At 36.5% G+C, this 26,577-nt stretch overlaps 2 protein-coding genes across 2 annotated transcripts; one reads left to right on the forward strand and one right to left on the reverse strand.

The window, feature by feature from the left end:
- Positions 1-716: 716 nt before the first annotated feature.
- LOC116286669 (neuropilin-1) lies at positions 717-4,602 on the forward strand. Its single transcript, XM_031693235.2, has 5 exons — positions 717-845; positions 2,258-2,293; positions 2,495-2,866; positions 3,675-4,073; positions 4,472-4,602. Exons 1-5 carry the CDS (start codon positions 809-811, stop codon positions 4,513-4,515), a joined length of 888 nt encoding a protein of 295 aa, XP_031549095.1. The 5' UTR covers positions 717-808; the 3' UTR covers positions 4,516-4,602.
- A 1,142-nt stretch (positions 4,603-5,744) lies between these two features.
- On the reverse strand, positions 5,745-26,172 carry LOC116286656 (tyrosine-protein kinase BTK). Its single transcript, XM_031693221.2, has 20 exons — positions 25,878-26,172; positions 24,730-24,825; positions 24,281-24,362; positions 23,338-23,481; positions 18,426-18,502; positions 17,705-17,812; positions 17,513-17,577; positions 16,666-16,722; positions 16,382-16,436; positions 16,098-16,162; positions 15,314-15,507; positions 14,591-14,655; positions 13,649-13,755; positions 13,026-13,108; positions 11,554-11,681; positions 10,588-10,652; positions 9,919-10,037; positions 9,251-9,327; positions 7,820-7,900; positions 5,745-7,474 (listed from the first exon to the last, which is right to left on the reverse strand). The coding sequence occupies exons 1-20, from the start codon at positions 26,031-26,033 to the stop codon at positions 7,385-7,387; spliced, it is 1,914 nt and encodes a 637-aa protein (XP_031549081.2). The 5' UTR covers positions 26,034-26,172; the 3' UTR covers positions 5,745-7,384.
- Positions 26,173-26,577: the final 405 nt, after the last annotated feature.

A 26,577-nucleotide genomic window follows, 5' to 3' on the forward strand; every position in this document is an offset into this window, starting at 1 on the left:
TTTAATTAGCACTATTTTGTGCTAACAAATGTGTCGTAGTTGATAATTTTATCACTGTATATACTAAAGATAGTAGACTGACGTTTCGAACGTTAGTCCTTCGTCGGAGTCAATTTTGTACTATTTAGTAATTAGTGTTTCACGGATTAATTGTTTGCACTCTAATTGTTTTCTCTTGTTTTACTTTGACTGTTAGTCACTAAATTCGTTTCACGGGGCATTTGAAATAACTCGATCATGTCCCATTCCCTCCAAGCGGAATAGAATTGTAAATGGACATTAGACTATTTAAGAGGGAAAAAATCCTTTTAGAATAAAGAGTTTAAAATGATTCAGTGAACCTAAATAATGAAAAAATATCAGTCTTTTTCCTTTTGTAATCATCCGATGTCGCATCTAAGCAAGCTGCATTTCATTCGAGTTCTGCTGAAAAAATAAATATTGCAGAAAAACATCAACGAATTTAAGAATCATAATAAATTATAACGCTGATTAAGCTCAAACTATCATTATTCATGTGTTAACTTTCAAACTGCAAACTCTGAAACTCTAATCGATCCAGATTAAAAAATTGTCTTAATATAAATTACTCCCAAATCAATAGGACTCTTAGAAGTGTTGACAGGAATGTAGATCGCAGCTGTTTTCTTCGACGTCACTCGATTCGATAATGATGTCACTATCTTTTTGGTGGCGTATTAGGAGTGATAACTCGGGCTATTGCCGACATGACCTCGTTGAACTGACCTTCAAAATAAGTGTCTGCAGCTTATCAACCAAGAGAAAACCTGTAAGAAAACGAACTAAAATGGAAGGAAAACTTCGAATGAGCCTGGCGTTTTTCGGTGAGTTAAATTCAAACTGATTTTGGAGCGGAAGATATTCGTACTGTTGGATGCTGTTCGAGTCGTGTGCTCTTTCTAAGACATCTGGAACTATCTGGAATAGACCATCAAAATATCTTTCTTTTGAGTTGCTGGTAAATAGAAATCTTAAATGTTTGACTTCTATGGAAATTGGACCACGAAGATGGGGAGAAGTTAATCTACAATGCTCAAAGCGATAACCAGGAGTTGCAAGATACGTCTTACGAATTCTGAATCGATCAAACTTTTCGCTTCTGTCAGATTCGGCGTAGGATTCGGCGCCTCGTATAAGGAAAAATAACATATCTAGCATGATCATATCTACATTAATCAAATACAAAGGCAAAAGGCAGGCTTTTGAATTTCCAGTCGACTGTGTGAAATATTTTATATTTTAATTTTCTTTCGTATTTGGTTGAAATTTAATTCCCGATTTACTTTACTCCTCAAATCACCTAAATTCGTGCACAATTTACCGAATGCAGAATGAGAGAGACATAGAACGAAATATAAAAATTGTACAATTTTGAATCACTAGAATAAAATTAGGTTTCTATGGCTACTCGCTTTGTTTACATGTTTTTTGTTTTGTTTTTACTCGAAGTGTTAGATTTTTAGAAATTTAGACTTTTCACGGCTTTTTTGTTGCTTAATGTTTTTTTTTTTTTTTTTTTTTTTTTTACTTAGAACTAATTCTGAACCAATTCTGTCTCAAAAAGAAAGATAAACTATCGTAAAAACAATGATAAGACAAGAAAAAGCCGGTGCAAGCCAAACTAAAGCCAACGTTTTACTTTGTATAGTATAAATTAAAGCTTATAAGTTATGTAATAAGTTATATAAGTTATATGCCATGGTCGGCTGTATTCGTTGATTGCTAACCTGTACCAAAGTTTTAACTATGCCTGAACTAAAACATATGGAAAATTTCGATGTAAAATCTCAACAAACTCCCTTAGACAAAATCTAAAAACGTCTATTCTTTCCACACAACTAAATTTCTATCAAAAAAAGCAAGACTTTTGAAAGCAAAACTTGAATTTTTTCCATTACATCGAAGCATAATTAATTTTAACTATAATTGAAGCCTTAATAATAAATGCAGAAAACAGTGTTTTTGTTAGTTCCCATAGAAACTAATACTTATTTTTTATAACATTAAGTGTTGATGAAAAAATTAAAGGAATAAGAATTATTATGACTTTTCAATAAAAAGAGTATTCAGGTATACCTTAACTGAAAGTGCGTAATTTTTACAGAATTTTGTGAAATATATGAAGGTCATTTCAGCCTAAAAGCTGACGGTTAACTTTATATCTTTTCTAGTAAAGAAAATTTGATTGTAACTCTAAGTATATTTGTTTCCATTTTTCTTTTTTTCCATCGTTTAGTTCTTCTGTCCGTTGCCAGTCAGCTTAAGGCCTCAAGTAAGTATAATTCCTATCTATTTATATTAATATTTCTCTCATTCGTTCTATAATTATTTGACAAATTATATATGTGTTTGTTTACTAAGGGGATAGGAAGAAAAATCATCTTCCTGGATTGTGTAGTCAGCGTATCATAATCATAAAAAAAATATTCCCTACTTTATTTTTTCATTTTTTCATTTATTTTTTATTTCCCAGCATGTTATCTCAGTGCTCAACGTTTGGATGCCAATCCGTATGGGTCCAATTTTTCCCTCTCATCCCCTAACTACCCCTTTAACTACTACAACAACCAGGACTGCTCTTGGTACATCGCTGCTCCTTACAGCAGCATGCTCATCAAACTCACATTCTACGACTTCTATCTGCAGTCTTCTACATCGTGTACTCGAGACTATATCGAGATTAGAGACGGTCGTTATAGCAGCTCTACGTTTCTCAGTCGGTACTGTGGCTCGAAAAGACCTCCAACTATTATCTCAAAGGGTCGATATCTCTATATCAAGTTCCATAGCAATTACATGTCTACCTACAGGGGATTTAAACTGACATACACTGCAGTTTCTCCAGGTAGGCAAGGATAAGATCCCGTTTGTAGATGGAATTATAGCAGATATTGGCATACACTCTTTTGCCTTCAAATAATAGACCAGTTTCTCTAGGTTGCGTGCGCATTCAAATTTAAGGAACTTGACGGTTGTTGCAGGTAATGTTGCAGCCATGTTCACATGATGGAATTGGTTGCGCGCAATGTTGCAAATATCTGTTAATATCTGTTATTATATAACCGTGAATCTTAGAGCCTGGACACTAGCAAATCGAGCAATCTGATTGGATAGATCGCATCGCGGACTGGTCTAGATTCTCCGGTATTAACCGGTCCGATCGCATATTAATCTTACGTCGAAAACATTTTGTCCTATTCAATAAAAAGTGGTCATATAATAAAACTCTTATCAACCGAGCTTGGTCGGTCTGTACGGGATAATCTTGACCTCGGTCAAGATTATCCCGTACAGACCTCCCGCTCGGTTAATAAGATCTAAGTAATATCTGTTGCGCGCGGCATGCATGGCAATAATATCTGTTGCGTGCGGCATGGCAATATCGGTTGCGCGGTAATATCTGTTGCGCGCGGCATGGCAATAGACGCGTGTTGTCTGCAATAAACAACAATTTATCAACAAAATGAAATTATGAGAATACACCCGTGTTGTTGTCTGCAATAAACAACAAGCTACACGTTTAACCTATCACGAAGATAGTTTGTCCCATAGACAACGTGGTTTGATCACAAGCTACAGGTTTAACCTATCACAAAGATAGATTGTCCCATAGACAACGTGGTTTGATCACTTCCGTTTATCTCTTTATTCAGTGACAAACGCCAAGGGTAAATGTTCATCGTTATACTCCTTTGAAGCTAACAACAACATACAAATGACGTCTGAACAAGGCACCATCAAAAGTCCAAACTATCCAATATTCAACTACCCCAACAATATCCAGTGCACTTGGAAAATAACCGTGCCGAGAGGCAAGACGATCAAACTGACTATCGACTACATGAGCATGGAGTCATCTCTGTTCTGTACTGCAGATTATCTGCAAGTGCGGGATGGATATTACTCGACCAGTACTAAGAAGGGTGATTACTGTGGAAGCACGAGACTGACTATCACCTCATCATCGCGGTATCTGTGGGTCCGCTTCCGCTCTGATCATCAGTATACCGCCAAGGGATTCAGTCTGTCTTATTCCACGCGGGAAGAATCTAGTGAGTATAGTTTCGTATACATTTAAGAAAAATGGTTGTTTAGAGCAAAAAAGGTGAGGGTAAGGAATTAACTATAACTTAGTCAAGCTCCGCCCTCCCCTGCCCTCCCCTCTATAATTTCTACAGCTGAAATGTTTAGAAGGCAATTCAGTAAAGATTATATACCGTTACCGAGGTGGATTTGATATATCTCATATCCACCGTGGTTTAGGTATATAACCACCTCACATCATCACTGGAAAAGTCTCTTAAAACGGGGTTAATTTGATAACTAGATATCATCCTGCTGGACATTCCTTTGTTTAATTAAGTTGGGTGAATATGAAGGATATAGTCCGACAGTGACTCAATGATGATATAATATAGATTAAAGATGGTTTGGTCTCTTGTCTTCACAGGCTCAACTGTTGGAACCATTATCGGTGTGTTGTCTTTTGCATGAAGAAGAATAGAAATCGTGGTGTAGTTGTACGAAACTCAGCTCCCCGCTCTACCGTAAACACCACCACTGTTAGCATTGCTACTCAGCAAAGCCAAGGGGTAGTCATCCCACCACCTCAAGGACCACCAACGTATGGTCAACCTGAGCCGTATCCACAGAAAGGACAGCAATACCCAGGACCACCCCTCATGGGACAGCCCAATCCATACCCAGGGCCACCCCCCATGGGACAGCCCAATCCATACCCAGGGCCACCCTTCATGGGACAGCCCAATCCATACCCAGGGCCACCCCCAATGGCACCAGTACAACCCAATCCATACCCACCCCTCCCTCCAGTAGAAGTGAATCTAAACCCACAGCCACCCCCACCAGGATATCCAAACTCAGGTGGTCCCCCTACAGTATCTATGTAAGATTACAAGTCGTTGTACATATTCTTGATAAAGTGTATACCATATATCCGTGAAAAGCCTCGTAAGAAATTAATGGCACAAATTAGTAAGTTCAGTAGACCTCAGTAGACCGTAGACCTACAAAACTTTGCACAAATCTGTACAATTTTGTTATTTTTTTCACGGATACATGGACGTATGCACTCTAATGTATATTCCATTATATGGGTTGTAGTATATGCTGTTGCTATGACACTTTAATTGCTATAGCAACAAGTTGGTCGTGACTGCTAGGGAACAAAGCTTGCCATGCTGCATGGTGTAGCAGTTTGATATAGAGTCGGTTGCACGACTTTAGAATAGCAAGCCTTTTCATAGTTTAAGAATCGATTCCACTGCGCATGCGATTTTATCCCGAATTTCTCACCTTCTTTTGTTTAATTAAGAACAAAAGGTTTAGAAAAAAGGTGAGAAATTCGGGATAAAATCGCATGCGCAATGGAATCGATTCTTAAACTATGAAAAGGCTTATACATAACATCGTCATGACAACATTCTTGTGATGACCAATCACAGTATGTGAGCATTGCAATCAGAATGCTCTGACCTGAAACTCGCATAGTTCATTCACTTTGTACTATGCATGATTTTTTCATAGTTGCACAAAATCTTGTTATCATTTTGTAAATTTCCTAAACTTCACAACATTACAACATTACAATGTCAGAAAATCATCATTACTTTTCAGATCCATTTTTCTAATTTCCCATTTTTCTAACTTCCCAATTTTCGCTTTTAGTATTTCCTTCTTTTCTTCACACTTTTAAACAACACTTTCATTCATTAATTTTTATTTTAAAAAATTCTATCCATTGTTATTCACAGGATTTTTCTTCCGAGAATATTTGCTACTGATCAATTTTCAAAACATTCTAAATTATATCTGAAAAATTTCCTAGAAAAACTGCTTTCAATACAACTGATCTAAAGTCAGTAGAGCTTTTCATACAATGGGTTGTTTTGGAATTTGATGTGTTTCTTATATTTCTTCTACGTTAAAGTTAACTTTATATTACAATTTCTTTATAACTTTTACTATTTAATTCTATGTTATTTACTAACATTAAAGCGTTTTTTGTCCAAATGCGTGGAATGCCATAAGTATTTTAACTAGAAAATTAAGAATGGATCTTGTGAAATTTTGTAAAGTGTGTGTTAAATGCTAGACTTTAATTCTGAAACTCATTAATATTTCACGTTGATAAAACAGTTTATCACTACTGTGATGGAAGAATGAATGTGTGTTCTTAATAAGCATAAACATTTTCAAATTTAGCTTCGATTTTGCACAAGAAATATTAATGGTTTGAGAAGCCTTATCAAAAAATACAAAGAGTGTTTCTACCTCTATCCAATCACCTCAGAAGTGGATAAAAACACTTGGTTAAGCCTCGTTTTTTGACACGCTACTTTGTGTTTGGATATGAAATAAAACACTATTTCTATTCTTCGATCTACAGCTATTTCAGAAAAGGTTGGTGAAGATTTTGTTTCATGTTGCATGTTGCAGAACCAAGCTCGAACTGCACTACGGGTGATCAATATGGAATTTTCCCAAACTTTGTCTGCACGTATTTCCAGCATATTTTCTTCTGTGCTGAAATTTATATTTACATGAGTAGGATAAATTCCAAGCTTGGTAAGCAAAATGCCATACGTATAACAAAACTCTGACCGACCTTTTTTAAAATAGAGAGTGTATTGTATATTGTGCGTATAGGTTTTCATTGAAGATACATGCCTGTTGCTCTAGAGGCACTTGACTAATGTAAGAAAACCCTAGAAAACCCAAGGTATCTTAACATTAATTTTTTTTTAAATTCCAGAAAATATACTGCACATATTATTAAACTTGCTAATACTATTCATCATTTTCTCTAAAATTTTTACTTTTGTCAACTTTGTATGAAAGTCAAAAGGGTAAGAATAATGTGCAAAGCAGTTGATATGATAAATTTTGAAATCTAGAAAGAGTATAGCAAGTATAGCATGTTGATAACATTCAATTCTAATGCAAATTTAACAAGTGCTAGCTGCAACTTGACTTGATTAATGAGCAAATTTATAATCTCTAGTTTGCGTTGTTTTTTAGGGAGCAAGTTGTGATCTAGTTGGTTTCATCTAGTTGATCTAGTGATCTCAAGGAACTTGTTACGAATGTAATTATTTAATGTAACGAATTTAAATTTGAAGTATATATGTGTAAATTGTGTAAATAGCCATCCTATATTTTGCGTTATCACTATTAACATATCAGATTTGAATGGGACACATTATTTAGATCCATAATTTCATTAATTGAATTTGAAATTTGATATTGAGAGTAGAGAAACTAAGTAGAACAGAGAATTTAGGGGGTAAGCGTGGGACAAAACAACCTCCCACCCCCCCCCCCCCCAGGGGATAGTACCAGACTAATCTTCAGTTGTTTCATCATAGTCTTCGCCACCGAGCTCTAAAAATCCTTTGTGTATTTGGTAGAACGATAGGCGGTCGTCGCTTTCCTAAAAACACAACGAAATTCAAGGCTTGACACTTGTCAGGACATGGCTATCTCACAGATTGAACGCTGAAACAATCTCTGGGCTAATCATGGTCAGGGCAGGGTTAACTCACGGATTGAGCCCTGAAATAACTTTTGTGCCGATCTGAGTAAGGGTATACTTTTGTGCCCATATGAGTAAGGGCATGTTAACTTGTTAGGTATTACTGAAGGAGGGAAACCAGAGAACCCTGAGAAAACAGTTGAATCTAAGCGCAGGGAATATCCCCCAGAAAAAAGGTTAAAGGATGCAAACTATAATCCAATTGATAAAAGTGAATGATACAAGATAGATTAAGGGTCTCACCTCAAGCCAACAGTTTCTCATTATCTCATAAGCTAGTTCAGGACAGCGCCCAGGTCTCTCCAACCGATAGTTATTCAGCATCTAAAGACAATGGAAAAGCGTTCACTAGATGTCGTATAGACAGATTTTATACGTGATAATACGTTATACACCTTTTGCTGTTCATTAACAGAAAATGTACATTCATTTGTGCCAATAGTTGTATCAATAACGTGTAATGTACTTTCATCAACACCACAAGTAACATCATTAGCGCGGATCAACTTTCAATAACGACAATTGAATATGCGTGTACATTCATAGGCATCAATGGACAATCAATAGCGCGTTTGTACATTCATATGCGCGGAATGTATTTTCTTGTGCGCGAAATTCAACTTCAATAACACCAAATGACAAACAATTGCATTTATGGACAATCATTTACCCAAAAGTGAAAATTCATTAGTGCTATTAGCATAATCATTGACAATCTATAACGCGCTTGGACAATCATGAGGGTCAACGTTATATTCTATAGCGTGGTTCGACAAACATTTGCATGATTCGAATAAACAATAAGAGAAATAAAACAATCATTAGCGTTTTTAATTTAATCACTTTAATACATATAAAAAACTCAGGAAACTGCCTCCATAATAGCGGCTGCGTAGGAGAATAGCAATTAGCTCACTTAAAGCAGCAATTAAAGCCGACATCAGCCGTCCAGAGATCCAACAACATACGAACTATTGGGCTGAGGCAAGACGACAAGGGATTGCTCTAGGCCTCTACAGAAAGCAGTTGCTAATGGAAGGGTTCCAGAGAAATGTGGCAACCATCACTATCGCTAAATGTGATCAGTGGTTCAGATATATGCAAACGTATTTGCCACGATGTGTAAATGGCGAAGAAATTGAAGGCTAAAATAGTTTTTAAAAAAATCGCTAATGATTGTTTTATTTCTTTTATTGTTCATTCGAATCATGCAAATGTTTGTCGAACCACGCTATAGAATATAACGTTGACCCTCATGATTGTCCAAGCGCGTTATAGATTGTCAATGATTATGCTAATAGCACTAATGAATTTTCACTTTTGGGTAAATGATTGTCCATAAATGCAATTGTTTGTCATTTGGTGTTATTGAAGTTGAATTTCGCGCACAAGAAAATACATTCCGCGCATATGAATGTACAAACGCGCTATTGATTGTCCATTGATGCCTATGAATGTACACGCATATTCAATTGTCGTTATTGAAAGTTGATCCGCGCTAATGATGTTACTTGTGGTGTTGATGAAAGTACATTACACGTTATTGATACAACTATTGGCACAAATGAATGTACATTTTCTGTTAATGAACGGCAAAAGGTGTAATACGTGATATAAACGTGTAGTCGGAAAACAAATTTCATGAGGGCTGAAATCATCAATCCTTTCGTCTACCTGTTGTACAACTTCAGAGTTGTTCATAGCTGGGTATGGAGTCTTGCCACCACTATAAACCTCCCAAGCGAGAATTCCTGGACAAAATGCAAGAGATGGAAATGAAGAAAGAGAAAACGAATGCGGAAATCGAGAGAAGTTTAATGAGAAGCACAACGTTTAGCAGTAAGTGCTTTATAACTACACACAGCAAAGCAAGCAATTTTTTGATTTCTTTGTATAATTGGAAATAGCAATTAAAGTAGCTATCTTTTGGATACGAAAGACGAAATAGAAAGCATGCGTGCGTTCTGTGTGCTCTCATAAGGTAAAACGTAAAACACCTATATTTTAAAAACATTACTCCCCGTGAGGGGTTCTTGCGTGAGGTTCCCTCCACACGCACTACAACTACTTCCAACTATATATAAAACGTACAACGACTCACATGTCGATTCTTACGGAGGGAGGAAACCGAAGATGCCAGAGAAAACCCTCGTGGCAAGAGAGAGAACAACACATCAAACAAACTCAATTCATTACGGCTCAGCAAACGCGCAACCTCAGGTATGAACTACGCAAGAGTGGGGACAGCGTGCATACCACCCAACGAATCAGAAAACAAGACTTGTATAAAAGTTATTTCATAAGAAATAATGAGTCGGATTACACAACATGGATATGCTCACCAAATGCCCATACGTCTGACTTGCTGCTAAATTTACTGTACAAGATGACTTCAGGTGAAGCCCATTTGATGGGGAATTTGGTTCCCTCTGAAGCTGTGTACTCATCATCGATAACATATCTGTCAAAAGAAACATGGTAATGTATTTTATTTAAGAAATATAAAACGCGCGCATGTCTCTGTACTGTGATATGAACACGCTCGGAGCGTAGAGCATGAGAGAAGCTAGCTTAGGAACACGAGGAGCAGGTGATGTTGCTTTTATAAAATCATTTTTGAACGATTTTGCGCGAGACTCTGATATAAACACGGTAGCCAGCCAATCAGCGCGCGCGTTATATACCAAATATTTTAAGAAAATAAAGAAAATAATAAAATATTTGAAATATAATATATATTGGCTAGGTACCACGTTTATATCAGAGGACAAAGACGCTCGCGCAAAATTGTTCAAAAATTGACTTGACTGAATTTTGCTTGACTTGTGCAAGTAACGGATCATTTTAAATCTTAGCTGATCAAATGAGACTATATATGGCTGAAGTGGGAGATAGGGGGAGGGGGCTTCCCGTAAATATCACTGTATCCTCATATCACTCTTCTTATTCCCTAAAAAATAATTTGGGCCTTCTGTACAAAATACTTGGCGCTTGTTTGTGAGTCAACATACCTTGATAAACCAAAGTCTCCTACTTTAACTGTTCTATTGTCTCCGATGAGACAGTTCCTAGCAGCCTAGAATGAAGACGAATACAAGTTATAATATAAAACTTGTGCATTCTTGACCAGAACGTTTCATGAGAGAGAGAACTACTTTTGACTCGAGTAAACTGGAATTTTTGACACGACAAGTTTGACAAACCCTGAAACAGCCTCTTGGACAGGGCACGGCTAACTCACAGATCGAGTTAGAGTTTCGCTTGTTTTGTTTTAACGGAAGGAAAATGGACAATCCTGAGTAATACTCTCGAATTGAGGGATAGAGACTTAACAGACTCTGCTCAAACTTGATGCCGAGTCCAGCAATTGAACCCAAGACACCAGAGATAAGAGGCGAGTGTACTTCTGCTATGCGACGCACCCTCGATTCTTAGACAAGGACATGAGCCATGCAAACTACTCTTCTCACAAGGCCGATGCCAGCAAGTTGATGCCGAGTCCAGCAATTGAACCCAAGACCCCAGAGATAAGAGGCGAGTGTTCTACTGTTATGTGACGCACCCTCGATTCTTAGACAAGGAAATGAGCCGTGCAAAACTCTTATCACAAGGCCGATGCAAGCAAGTTGAAGCTAAATGTTGTACTGTCCAATAGCAAAATCGATGCCGGGCAAGGTAGATTTTACAGTTATCACAGCAATATGACTTAATAGATGCATAGAGGGTACGTAAAGAAGCTGTTAGGTTTTATAATGCAATAGTCCTCTCAGTCCCTGCTCCATCTTGAAAGGTAGCCGTGCCTTTGCATCGAAGCGAGACAAACGGTGAGCTTGCAATGATAGAGACAGTGTGAATAACTGTCCAAGGTGTTAAAAAAAGGTCTCTATCATTGCAAGCAGACCGTTCGTCTCGCTTCATGCAAAGGCACGGCTACCTTTCAAGATGGCGCAAGGAACTATGAAGGGGACTATACTCACCAAATCCCGGTGAATAAAGTTCTTGCTCTCCAAGTATTTCATTGCCGATGCCACTTGTTCAACCATGTCTGTCATTTCTGCGGTTTTGAGCTTGAATTGGTTTTTGCGCAAATAGTGGAGTAAACTGCCTGAGGAGTTAAAAGAAGGACAAGTCACAAGTCTCATGAGATGATGATCATCATGGTGGGCTAATACGGATACTTATAAGAAGAGATAACTAGCTAAAAACTAGTGTGAGCTGCGTCGGTGTTTCTAATGAAACAGTAATGATAAAAAGGTAAATTATACACCGTGAAAAGATGAAAAAACTTACTGACGTTTCGGACGTAAAAGAGGAATCCGACGAAGGACTAGCGTCCGAAACGTCAGTAAATTTTTTCATTTTTTCACAGTGTAAAATTTATCCTTTCACCATTACGGACACTTATAATGTTACGAGCGTTGCTTTCAATACGCACGCAGCATACTTTCTTTGTTATACGAAGTAGAAGTTGTCTTTATTCTATAGGGAAATTCTTTGATTTATAAAGAAAATCAACATCGAATTTTACAAGACAACCGATATCGCACGAAACATGAAGCTAAAGTTACATATTTTTAATTCAGCTTCAAAAACATGGTATATAATCTACGCAAAATATCCTCTTGTACACATCATCTCTGGCCACTCTGCGCGCAAATATATAACTGAAGAAATAAAAAACGCGAGCGCGTGCTGTGTGCAGTTATAAAGCACGCGGGGGTTGGCAGAACACGAGAGAAGTGTTAGGAGAAGCACGACGCATAGCGGAGTGTTCTGCCAATCCCCAAGTGCTTCATAACTCCACACAGCACAGTAAGCAAGTTTTTTATTTCTTTTATAAAATGCAAAGGGCGCGTGCGTGCTGTGTGCTCTCATAAAGCATGCGCTCCGAACCAATCAGAATGCGAGATTTATAACAGTTATTTTATAATAGCTATTAGATATTTTGCAACAAAGGAAATTATTGTGCATGGAACAGTAATACAAAACGCAATACAGAGCAAGAAATTGCACGATTTTGCTACCTCCATATTCATGTTTACATTATTTCTCTGTAAAATCTATGTCCACAGTTCCTTTACGTCTTGGAACGAACAATATCCTTGGTCGTTTAGCGTCGACAACCTCATTTGAAACAGGTGCATACACCTATTTCAAAAAACGTCGGTTGGATATCTGAAATAAGAAATCTGAGACCGATTGGAATTGTGGGGGACTGAGTGTTTTATCGTTAAAAATTTAATAGACACTCACCCAGATAGTTTGTCAGCGCAGGTCATCGCTCAAAGTTAGTATATCAAGATATTAACTTTTTGCGAACTACTTATCAAAACCACAAACAATTTACAACCGACAATTCCTTTCAGTCTCAGATTTCAGATCTCTGACCGACAACGTTTTTTGAAACATGTGTATATGTGATCAATCAGGTTCATTGGTGTTAACTTACCTTTCATAAGCTCTGTGATGATATAGATAGGACTCTCACTACTAACACCATACAATTGGACGAGATTAGAGTGCTGGAATTGTCTGCAAATAAAAACATAAAATTTAATATATTTTACGTCCATCAAGCAGGGGAGGGTGGGGGGGGGGGGGGGTGTAAAGTGCAATTCTTGCCCCTATGTTAAAAATGTCAATGAAATACAAAAAATAAATTCTTGCTCCTACCCTCTACCCTTTGTCGGTGCTCGAATATCCAAGCTAATGCTTCAGGGATTAGAGGGAAGACAAATCAGGTATAAAAGATAACACTAAAACGTTTGTGGTACAGCACACTAATAATCTACCCAACACCTCATTATCATGAACACAAGTAAAGTACTTAAAAAATCTAATCGGATTTACCACTCCGTGGTGGATGGAAAACTAACAGGTTCTCAACCCAATTGATAAGATTCACTAGCTGTTAGCAGCACGCTGAAAATTTTTTTTCACTGCCATCAATCAAAATTTATCTGTCGGTACCTCATTTTCCTATTTTTGACTGGCGGCGGCAAAAAAAAACAAAACTAATTTTAGCGTGCAGCTCGCAGACACAGAGTTCGCATGTTTGAGAGCACCACTTACTTCATGACTTTGGCTTCGGCAATGAAGTCATCTTCGGACATGGCTCCATCTTTCATCATTTTGACTGCCACAGGTATCTCACCTCTCCACATGCCTTCCTTTACACACTAGCACAACAACAACAATAGACACTCAGAAAGATTGTGAAATTTCCCTAGGGTAGGAGGGTGACGGACAGCAAGATTTCCCTTAGTTTGCACGTGACATCAAGCCTGGATGGGATAATGGGTGGGAAGGTTTTATCAAACTTTTAAAGTTTTGGTGCAGCGTTATCTCATTTCAGACCATGTGTTGTTCTCTTAAGAATAAGATTCTTTGTTTGAGTTGTATTCAGGGGTTCGTATTAAGGTTTCAGTTGTACGAAGGGTGAATAGGACTATCCAATGGATAAATCTTATCCAGTGGAAACATTTATTGGATAACAGCATCGACTTATCCACTGGATAAGGATTTATCCGTTGGATAGCACTATTCACCGTTCTAACAACCCAGATGAGTCGTATTTAAGGCCCTGTTACACGTTGAAACTTTTAGGAGAAACTTGTGTGCAACAGCATTGCGAGAGAAGTTTCACAGGGGTGTCACATGTCGCAATTTCGTCCAGAAACTTGTTCGCGACACAAGTTTGGGTTGCAGAAGTAGAAAGCAGTTCTACTTTTCGTGAAACTTTCTTGCGATGAAAGTTTCACAAAGCTGGGGTGTTACACTGTGCAATTGCTTCTGAAACTTGTCTTGCAATGCTGTTGCACACAAGTTTCACCTAAAAGTTTCAACGTGTAACAGGGTCTTTATATTCACGTGTCTTTTCATACACAACCATTAAAATAGTTAACTCTCTAGGGAATAATGCATGTTGTAAAATGAAAGCAATACTATGCCCAAACTAAAGAGGTACTGTGTCAAGAAACCAGCACTTGGTTCTGACATACTAATCTCACTTACCCCAAACTGTCCGGCACCAATTTCTTTGCCGAGGGTGATTTCCGATCTGTCTATCTCCCACTTGTCTGACAAGACAAACAAAAGATAAATAAAATCAATACAACAAGAAAAACCTAACAAATTAGATTTGTGAATAAGCCGTGCCCTGAAATATATAGCCCAGTCCAGAGGTCGTTTGAGGGTTCAATCTATGAGCTATCCATGCCCTGAAATATATAGCCCAGCCCAGAGGTTGTTTCAGGGTTCAATCTATGAGTTAGCCGTGACCTGAAATATATAGCCCAGCCCAGAAGTTGTTTCAGGGTTCAATCTATGAGTTAGCCGTGACCTGAAATATATAGCCCAGCCCAGAGGTTGTTTCAGGGTTCAATCTATGAGTTAGCCGTGACCTGAAATATATAGCCCAGCCCAGAGGTTGTTTCAGGGTTCAATCTATGAGTTAGCCGTGACCTGAAATATACAGCCCAGCCCAGAGGTTGTTTCAGGGTTCAATCTATGAGTTAGCCATGCCCTGAAACATATAGACCAACCCAGACGTCGTTTGAGGGTTCAATCTATGAGCTATCCATGCCCAAATGTTATTTTAGGGTTTGATCTGTGAGTTCAAAGCGGTGCCCTGACATACATCAGCCTAGAGGTTGAAGGTTAACTGTCTTATATTTATAACTTTTCGATTGACCAATTTTATCGTAATAAATACATTCTTCTTGGTTCTGTCCTCACCATGACCAAAGCCTGCTGTAGAAGGTTTGACACCAAACGAAGGTGGCTGTCTTAATCTAGTCACCAGTCCACCACTGTTGTGCTGGTGGTAATTAATGAGTTCTGGTACAGAGTCAAATCTGTGTCTATCTGATATGTAGTACAACTTTTCATCGTCTAGCTTGATGTGGTAGTGACGAACATTTTCACCATGACTAGAAAATTAAGAAGTTAAGCAGTCAATCAAATTTTGATAGTCAGTAGGTTCTGATTGGTCAATAGTTAGTACTACCGACAGTCAGACAATCCGATAGTCAAACCACCCATTGGTTGGTCCGTCCGTCTGTCCTTCTGCCCATCCATAAGTCTGTCAGTCAGTCAGATGTTTGGTCTTCTGGTAGTCAAGTCAGACAAACAGTCGGTTGGCCAATCAGTCCTTTCATCCAACAGTCACAGGCAATTATTCAGTTAGCAAGTCATCACTAAGCTAATTAGTTTAATAAATTGACATCAGATTTTTATGTGTCTGTCCTCTTATTGATGATAAATTGCATCATCACATTGTCAAAGTAGTAAGTGGATCCACGAGATGTAGCCGAGTGGAATTAAATACTACTTTGACAATGTGATAAATACAGGTTCTCAGTCAGCTAAGCACCTGATACGGCTGTGTATTTTTATGAGTTATGGGGTATTTTTTGAGCCTTTTTGCATGCCAAAATACAAGTGATGAGTAAAAATGCAAATCTGTATGATGCAAAAATAAACACACAAATACTAATCAGTATTTGTAAATAGTACTTACAGAACAGATAGTGTATACATTCCTTCTCTACTTGACTTGCGCACTATGAAGCAGCCCTCTTTACCCTGTTGATTGATTAAGACATGTCAAATTTTATTCTGGGCACAGAAAAACCCTTGTCGGCAAGTTGTTGGGACAAAACTACCTAGTGAGTCCTGAAATTCTCACGATTACAACAAAGAATATATTCAAACCAGTTTAATCCAAGCAGCAAGCATGTCAGAAGACAAAAACAATCATGTCATAAATTGATAAATTCTAAATTCCTAAATTTTTTTATTTACCTCTGTTCTGAGAGCATCCTCAGTCTGTTGTCTGGACATTTCAGGGTGGAACCAACTACAAACCAAAAAGCTATTGTTAGAAACAACTTATTACTATTACTGAGCAGGCTGCTTTTGTTGTTGCTGTTACTTTTGCTGTTGCTGTTGCTTCTGTAACTGCTCTTCTTGTTGCTCCTGCTGTGGTTGTTGTTGCTAACGCCGTTGTTTCTGTTGCTGCTGTTGATGGTGTTTTCCTGCCACAGTTGCATTGAAAAAAATACTCACAAATTGCATTTTCAACTTACACTTCACTATCTAGACCTTCCCTCCTAACATAGTTACTTGGAATGTATCCTTGTTGACTAGAAAATAGACAACAAAACAAAATTAGATAACATGAAGCATATAAATGGTACATAAATGTCATCATCATCATCATATATCATCCCCATGTATGACCATCATGTATCATCATGTATCATCATCATGTATCATCATCATGTATCATCATCATGTATCATCATCATGTATCAGCATCATGTATCATCATCATGTATCATCATCATGTATCATCATCATGTATCATCATCATATATCATCCCCATGTATGACCATCATGTATCATCATGTATCATCATGTATCATCATCATGTATCATCATCATGTATCATCATCATGTATAACCATCATGTATCATCATCATGTATCACCATCATGTATCATCATCATGTATCATCATCATGTATCATCATCATGTATCACCATCATGTATCAGCATCATGTATCATCATCATGTATCATCATCATGTATCATCACCATGTATCATCATCATGTATCATCCCCATGTATCATCATCATGTATCATCATCATGTATCATCATCATGTATCATCCCCATGTATCATCCTCATGTATCATCATCATGTATCATCCTCATGTATCATCCTCATGTATGATGTATCATCATGTATCATCATCAGGTATCATCATCATCATCACCATCATCATGTATCATCATCATCATGTATCATCCTCATGTATCATCATGTATCATCAGGTATCATCATCATCATCATCACCATCATCATGTATCACCATGTTTCACCATCACGATGTATCATTGTCATCATCACGTTTGATCATTCTACTTACCCTCTAGTATTCTTTGCTAACCACCAATGATCACTAGACTTGTCCAGTACTGCAAACAGCTCTCCCTTAAAAAGAATTAAAATCGAAGACATCAAACAATTACACCACCAAAAAAAATATCTTTATTAATTGATAAAATACTAAAACGCCATGATCCAGCAACAGTATAAAAACTAGTAAACTTCCACATACACTTGCTAGTGACAGATCACCGGGTTCTGTACTCTTGAAGTCGTAAATTGCCTTAACCACCTCTAAGCAGTTTTCATTTTCGAATGGCTTTGGTGTCCTCTTTGCGCCCTTAAAACAAGACAATTAGAAAAAACAATGAAACCACAAGGAAGGAGCATGGGGGTGGATCCAAGAATTGGTTTTGGAGGGTAGGGGGCCATATACAGTATGATCTGGTTTGTCAGTTGGCATTTTGAAAGCGAGGTGTTATAATTTGGTTCTTGAGTTTGTGATTGTACATTGTCATCTCATCTAAGGGGTTGCACCCCTTTTACCCCTCCCCTAGATCTGCCCATATACCAACTTGCTACCTCAGATAAGGTCAAAGGGTCTACATGTAGATTGTCAGTTGACAATTAGAAGGCAAGGTGTTTTAACTTGAGTTTTTGAGTTTGTGACTGTCCCCATGCCAGTAGATGGTCATCTCATCTAGGGGGTTGCACCCATGCCCCTCCCTTAGACCCACCCCAGCACCACATTTTCTACCTTGGAAAAGAGGCCTATCTTCAGCGTAATATAATTTATACATCATAGTTGACATCACAATACCAAAAAACAATACCAGCTTTACAATCTATAGAACAAGTCACAATAAATATAATAAAACAGTAGCATTTATATCATATTACATTGGAGATAACCTGGAAAAGGGTTTAGATTATTTCCTCATTCTATAGCTCACCGTTCGTGAATGTCCAGGCACTGGTGGTAGAGGTTGGTTGGTAATAAATGATCTGTGTTTGGCCACATTTTCTTTTGCTTAAAAAGAAACAGAATGAGAAAAAGTTAATGATGCAATGAAGTCAATTAACTAACACTTTTTACGTCTTTCCCATCCAACAGCACAACAGGGAAATCATGTAATATGCTGCTGTCAATTAGAGCTGTGAGGGTACTGAACAATTTATTTGATTGATGATAGTCCATTGCACTATTTCCTCGTCACCACTGTTGTCTTGAAAAGCATGGAGCAGTTTAAACAGTAGTAAAGCTTTATAAGAACATTTGAATTGATAAGACTCATAAAATCCTGAGGATAACGACAATAATTATGTGTGTGATCTGAAATGGGAAAAAATAAAATAACAATGGAATGTTTTCCCATATCAGACCATAAGTTAATAGCATGGAAATTTTGGATACTCAAGGAATGACAGGCAGTTGGACGTTATAGGACTCTTAAAAAACTCATTAATAATTCATGAAGGAAACACAATAGAAATCATGACCATAAAGGAGGTTTTATATCTGATATAGATTCGTTTTTATTTGCATAAACTTTAACTTGGATTTTCTCTATCAAACTTAGTTCATTTCGTAAAGAATTCAGTACAGTATGAGAACACACATCAGGAGTTTTTTAAGCCGTTCAATAAACTTGCAGATCGTGTTTTATCGGGTCTAAAACCACTCGGCTACGCCTCGTGTTTTATACCCGATAAAACACTCCTGCTCGTTTTTTAAACAGTACTTAACTACTACTACCAGAATCCCTTGCACACTTTCTTTTGTTCAGTTAATCAGCACCAATTGACTATTCTCATGAGAAAGTACAAATTCAAATAAGAAAGAAAATTTGCAAAGCATTATTTGGTAGTGGTAGTCAAATGACGCCATGATGGAAACTTCCTGTTGGGAAAGCATTACACATGAATTGAAAAAAGATAATTTACTTAAAAACACAAATTGACTTCTGCACAAGTTTTTGAAAAATAATATATTTCTAGAAAAATAAAAATTTTACAGTACAAAAATATGTACATCCTACTAATAAACTTGTTAGTTAAAACTTGATATTATTGATAAAAATTAATGTTCTAGAATGTTTCATAGAATAACTGTTACAAATCACTCGTTCTGATGCAGGAGGTTGCTTAAACACTCAAGAAGCTAGAGTTGCACTCGGCTACGCCGTGTAAGACTCTATGCTTCATTAGTGCTTAGCGACCTCCTGCGTGCATCTTGAACTGGATATTATTATGCTAAGCATGGACCATTCCTTAATTTTTATTTACTAAAGAAATAAAAAAGATTGTTTCTTTTCTGCTGTGTGCAGTCATAAAGCATAAAATAATACTTGAGACGTGTTGAGAAGCACGGGTTTCAAAGCATGTCATGCTTCTCCTAACACTTATCAAGTTCTACCACCCCCACTTGCTTTATTTATGCACACAAATTGATTAAATTTTAATTAAATTTGCTATAATTTCAATTGATTCATTTAGTTATTCATTACATTCATTATTTAACTACTGTATTATTATTTATTCAAAATTTAAACTTATTTTTTTGTTACTATTTTTTTGTTAAAATACAGATCAGGTTCTAAATATTTAAGTACATGTACATATAATGGTTGATTATATAAAACTCTTGATGTAAGATCCTGGGATTTTATGAGTTCATTGTGGCATTTTGGTTGGTTGAACCAAAATGTCACATTGAACTTTATATTTTTATTTTGGTTTCATTGGTTTTACTGACATCGATTTTGTCATTATTTAAATGCAAGTTAGAGCAATGCTACCCTCCTTTGCAGCTGTTCTTAGGGTTGTAATGCAAAGTTTCGAAACGTTGCGTGACGACCCTAAGAACGGCTGCAAAGGAGGCTAGAGCAACACTTGCAAAGCCGGAATGGCCTATGATTCAAGATACATGCTACACTATGTTAGCTCAATGTCCTGTATCAAACAGACTTTAGCTTCCCATGCTAAACAATGTTAAATATCTAATTTTCTGTTAAAAATTCTACAATATAAACATTGTCCAGCAACTATCTAGAATAACAATCAAAATATAATTGGATTCAGGCATGTTCTTTAGAAAAATAGTGGAAATTCCAGTAGAAAAAAAAATTCAATGGCCAAAAACCCTTTAATTAACCCCTTAATTAATTTTTAAAAAATAGTTAAGAATATGTTCTATGCATAGATACAGCAGATTTCTGTTGAGCATTAAGCAGCATCATTTATCGCAGTTGCTGTGACAGTTTCATTGCGACGACCGTTGTGACTTTTCATGTTCAATGCTAATTCTTATCAGCCAAACATGTTCTTAACTGCATAGAAATGTCTGGCATTCTTCATGACAACAAGCATTAATTTGTCACAATAATAAAGACAAAGGGTGCTGTTAAATACTCTGAATCCCATGTAATGACTGCCATTTTCTCTAGCCTATATATAATGTCCATTATTATTAGAACCGTTGTTTCTGTGGCCCTGTCAACTTCATCTTCCAGTAACGATGTTTTGACTTTGCATTTTGAATTGCTTCATTGATCCATCACATATTCTCCTAAGCTGGCAAGTTTTTAATTTACAGAAGCCAAAACTATGGAATCTAGAAGTTGTCGAAACCATAGAAATGTGGAAACACACCCGATAGGACTCAACTTTACACTGTGCAATACTCTACTAAATAGAGGCTTTGCACAACCACATGATGGAAGCCATGACAGGAGGCAGAAACAATTAAACCTGGGGTGCTTACCATTCATCCAGAAAACCTGGAAAATTCTGGTTGGAAAATAAATGGTATGTATCATTCGGTTTGGAAAGTTTCCAGAAAACTCAGCCTTCTCATTGAGGTAATCAACTTTTCCCGCTCTTTCCCTGGTTCGGTTCTTTTGGTAGACGCATGTACCATTCTTCTCATTGAGGTAATCCACGTTTCCCACTCTTTTCTTTCCATTAGCAAATGAATTTCCAAGTGGATGGATTGGTGTAAATGGTAAGCCGATCCCTGGTCTAAACTCATTTAGATCATAAAGAATTCAGTTGCCCAGGGGAGAAAGACTATTGTTGTGCCTTCCATCACGTGATGGTGCAAAACCACTATAGATTAAAACTATAAGCATTTCTTTCAGTTCCAGATGTTACAAAAATCTAGCATGATTACACAGCATTATTTCCATATTCATTGTGCTTAAGGAACGGTATATATTTACTGTCCTTTTTTCCATCGCTGGATCAGCGGCCAGTCCGTTAGGTCAAAGAAGGACATACAGACATACCTAAGAGCAACAAAGGATCCTACGTTATTTATCTAGTTAGTAAAAAGAAATAAATTCCCCGCCAACAAAATAAAATCTTAAGGGAATTATAATTATTTTAGATCAAGGTAATTATGAAATTAATATAGCTGGGTTAAAGGCTGCCGACACGAGTGTATAAAGGCTGAAGGAAATGCTGATAGTTGGAATGTGTTAAGTATTTTTTATTCTAAAAAAAATGTTGTAAAGAACTTTAATTATTCTTTAAATATTTGACAACTAAAATTATAGAAATTTATATCTAGGTCATCAAAAGTTTCATTTTTGAAACTTTTCTGGTGACAGACTTAATGACATGTCTACAGTACGTAGAGTACACACATTTAAGTACCACACCTAACAACATATAATATACCCAATACATACATTGATTAACTTGAATATACACAAAAATATCAAAACCTCAAATTTTAGTAAATATATTAACTCTTAATATAATAACTCTTGCATTGAAACTCAACAAACTCTACTCACAACATGATGCCTGGTTCTCAAAACTATTACACATATATAGTGTAATATCCATACACCCACACCACTGAGGGAAATTGTAAAATGAACCTCCAATTTTCTACCATACTTACTTGTAAACTCTGAAATTTTGTTCTTTCTCCTACTCCCCCACCCCCACCTCACCAAAATTTCAATTTCCTTACTTTTCCTTAAGGCCGTTTTAGACGGTACAATTTTCGCCTACAACTTTCATATACAACACACTCGCGTCTGTTGTAGGCAAGTTGTGGGCTTGATTTATACGCTACGACTCGAGTTGTAGGATGGCACGAGTGTGTTGTATATGAAAGTTGTAGGCGAAAATCATACCGTCTAAACCGGCCTTTACAAATTACTTAATATAATAAATAAAATTTATCTGGATAATAATTATTACTTATTACTGAGGCATTATTAGTATGCAAGAGAATGTCCACTTGGAGTACAGCACCTGATGGCTGACATTATGAACAGTCCTACTGAAAATCATGCTACATGTAGAGTACAATTAATATACAACTACAGTTAAATTGTACATGTACATTTAAACTACTAGTTACAGGACAACCGATGACACCATAAGATTAAATAATTAATCAACACATATAGTAATAATAAATAAATAATAATAATAAATAAATAATAATAAATAAATAATGGGATTTAACAGTGGATTCCATAGGGTGGCTCTTCTTCTTCTGGATTCCAATTAGAATTTAGAAGTTGAGCAAATTTCAATATTACATGATCAGATATATTTTTAGCTTGGAGCTTGCAAGCTGAAATTTGGTTTTTGGCCACTAAATAGTTCCACTACTATTTAGAATTGCCGTAAGGACAATCAGAATATCAGTATATGGAAATAGAGATTGGTGTTTCTTGACAAGTTTGACAACTGTTGATATTTTACGTCTGCATTCATAATAAGATCTTCATATACATGTAATTCTTTCTTGTATTCTTTCTGCTTTTTGAACCTCATAATTACTTGGGCAAACTCCCCTGATCCAGGATACAAAGAGGAATGCTAGTTTATTACAATACTCACCAGAATATGCCTTCTTCTCTATGCTGATGAATGTATCACTACACCCTCTATTATACTTTTCTTTAGCACTGCAACAAGACCACTTGTTTGCCAGGTAAGCACCTGGGTGAAATTCCATTAACAAAAATTTGTTTTCTCTAATTTCTGAAACAAGACATTTTTATATTTAGTAATTATTTAAGTAACGAAACAGCTTTTTCCTATGCTCCAATTAGTAGTACAGTACAGAGGAAGTGATGAAAGCATAAAAAAAGATTGAAGAGAGAGCCATACTGTATGCGTAATGAAACATGAATGTGAATTAGCAGTGGTTCCTCAATGGTTTTTCTTCCACTGTATTCCAATTAGGATTCAGAAGTTGATTTTTGTTGAGGGAGGAAAAACCTGAGAACCAGGAGAGAACCTTACACTGTAGAGCAGAGGCGAGAACCAACCTGCAACTCTACTCAGAAACAATGCGAATCTGGGAATCGAACCCAGGCTGCCTTGGTGAGAGGTGAGCAATCTCACCACTATGTCATTCATAAGATATAACTAGCTAAAAACTAAGTGTGAGCTGTGTCGGTGTTTCTAATGAAGCAGTAATGATAAAAGAGTAAATTTTACACTGTGAAAAGATGAAAAAATGAATGTTTTTTCATCTTTTCATAGTGTAAAATTTACCCTTTTATCATTACTATGTCATTCATATTTCACTCGTAATGCATTAAAATAGTCCCCTTTACAGTTCCCTGCGCCATCTCGAAAGGTAGCTGTGCCTTTGAATCGAAGCGAGAAGAATGGTGAGCTTGCAATGATAGAGACGTGAATAATTGTCCAAGGTGTTTAAAAAGGTCTCTATCATTGCAAGCTTACCGTTCGTCTCACTTTGATGCAAAGTCACAGCTACCTTTCAAGATGGCTCAAGGAACTGTGAAAGGGACTATTGTTGAAAGAGTCTTACCATCCTGAATGCATTCCATCCAGTCATTTCTCTGATCTTCATTTTTTGCCATAATGTACAAAACATACTCACTATAAACTACCTGGAATAAGCATGGCATAACATGAGATAAAATAATGCATAGCCCTTCAAAATTAATTCACAACTATAAATTTATGCCTCATTACATGGAATTTTCAAGACATAGTTTCTTAATTCCAGGATTTTGGAGATCACATTCACACATTTATTTTCGTGATTCACTAAGTCACTCTAATTTCATATATATCTTAGAAAAATGGAAAAATTAAAAATAAGGGAGGTGAACTACAATTTATTTCCAGGAACAGAAAAATGCTGCAGCTTTTACAATAGAGATATGATGTCACAAATAAGCTTTACATTTTTGACCTGCTAAATGGTAAGTCTTGAACCCCTTTTATAACAATTAAGTTCTTAGCAAAAAGTACCTGGAAACAATTGGTGCGCTCAAAGGCTTCATTTTGTACACATTCCACGGCTTTTACTGAAGACAGCTCAATTTCACCTTTTAATCGGCCTCGTTTCTAAAATATAAACGAAATGAATAAATAAATATCATTAAATAAATAAATATTATTAAATCAATAAATATTATTAGTAAATAATGGTTTCACCAAATTTAATACTGTAACAGCTAGAAAACAAGAAAGTGTTAACACATCTAAAACAGTATCATCAAAATGAAATAATTTGGGAATATTAATTAACTATAGCTTCATATGCTAATCACTATATAATATCGTATCGAATCAGACTTTTATTCCCACAAACGATTTTCATATCTAGTTTTATAAAGCCCTGGTTTAAACAACTACATCAATAACGATATATGCTAGCACAATACATTTGGACAATGTATTTGGGAAAACGCTTGCATTTTGAGGCAGACGTTGAAACATAAGAACCTTGCACAGTCTCTGGAGTTTCAATATCTTTAGGTAATTCTATCTATTAATTCTCGTATAAAGACGGGTTTAGCTTACTTCCGCACAGAAAAATGCTGTTTCAATTTATAAGCACGAACCATTAAATGGCATTGTTTGGATCGAGATTTTAATTCCAATAAATAATACTTAAATAATACAATAAAAATTATAAAAATTTCACAATAACTGGAAGATTTTTCATTGAATTCGAACTGAATAATAAGTAAATCACCTTGCCTGTGAGGAGAAGATAATAAAAAATGAGAATAATGATAATAAATTATGGTAAAGTGCATTACAGTATAAAGAGGTTAATTTACTACATTGTCAGTCTTTCAACATTCAAAACATCACTCATTAATGTCAAACCATAAAAAATATTAATACTTAGAGAAGGAAATAACCTGAAATTTCCCTGGAAATCTTCTTTTTATAGTAACATCCACCAAGGTAATTTAATAATGCTGGTAAGATGTAGGTGATTATATTTAGGACGAGCAGTCGCGATAAAAGTTGACCAAAAAGAGCAGCCGCCACTTGCAAGAAACGCGAGTTTGAAAGTAAGTTTGAAAGCCAAAAATTGGAGTTAAAACTTTAATGAAGATTTATTACATTTAGCTAATGATTTATGAGTGTAAAATAAGCCTTACCTCAGCTGTCCCTTCGTGGTATGTTAGTTTTTTAGGAGTTAAAACGAAGACTCTTTCTTTCCAGTTCGTGCTTGTCAGAACTTTGTTCTTTCCTTGAGCTCGCTTGTGCATCACAGCTATTCTGATCTCTCTCTCGTCCTCCGGAGTGAAATACATGGTGGATGGATGAAGGAGTTTCTGGTGTGTCTCTGAATGAGTATAGAGTGAGGTTAAGAATGTTTTTTACATTTTTTTTGAAGACGAACTCAAAGCACTTCCTCCACAACCCATCCGCTTTACTTGGCTGGCCGACCCTCTCCTGATACGCATGCGTAATGTGTCACAGCCCACAAAAACACAGGGTACCCAATTGGTCATGGGCAAGGGGATTTCCAATATTTAGGATATTTGGAAATTCACCATCCACAGCACACATATATGCTTATAAATAAATAAATGCATTTTTTTAAAATATATTAGTCACCTCTCTGGGTTCACTCTAATTTGTCAGGAGCATTGCTAATGAACATATGAAAAAGCTGTTTACCCCTGGTTTCCCAAGGATGTTTTATGTTGGTTTCTTTATTTCACTACACTGCGCACATACACTACCACTGTTTTCATTGCCAAACACTGATTGACAAACAGTCTCGACAGGGAAATCGAGCAAAACTGCTCTTTTCTGTGGGTTTCTGAGCTCCACCCATGATTGGAGGCATTG

This window comes from Actinia tenebrosa, unplaced genomic scaffold, assembly GCF_029948245.1.
Source record: "Actinia tenebrosa isolate PJP-AT-01 unplaced genomic scaffold, QUT_ActTen_1.0 PGA_scaffold6__47_contigs__length_16458017, whole genome shotgun sequence".
Lineage (NCBI taxonomy): Eukaryota > Metazoa > Cnidaria > Anthozoa > Actiniaria > Actiniidae > Actinia > Actinia tenebrosa.

Excerpts from the sequence above, each read along its gene's own strand:
- LOC116286656 (XM_031693221.2), bottom strand. The coding sequence starts at position 26,033 with ATGTATTTCACTCCGGAGGACGAGAGAGAGATCAGAATAGCTGTGATG. Across the intron at positions 14,656-15,313 it reads TACAGCAGGCTTTGGTCATG|ACAAGTGGGAGATAGACAGA; the intron begins GTGAGGACAGAA and ends TTGTCTTGTCAG. Across the intron at positions 9,328-9,918 it reads GTCAGACGTATGGGCATTTG|GAATTCTCGCTTGGGAGGTT; the intron begins GTGAGCATATCC and ends CATTTTGTCCAG.
- LOC116286669 (XM_031693235.2), top strand. The coding sequence starts at position 809 with ATGGAAGGAAAACTTCGAATGAGCCTGGCGTTTTTCG. Across the intron at positions 846-2,257 it reads AATGAGCCTGGCGTTTTTCG|TTCTTCTGTCCGTTGCCAGT; the intron begins GTGAGTTAAATT and ends TCCATCGTTTAG. Across the intron at positions 4,074-4,471 it reads TTCCACGCGGGAAGAATCTA|GCTCAACTGTTGGAACCATT; the intron begins GTGAGTATAGTT and ends TTGTCTTCACAG.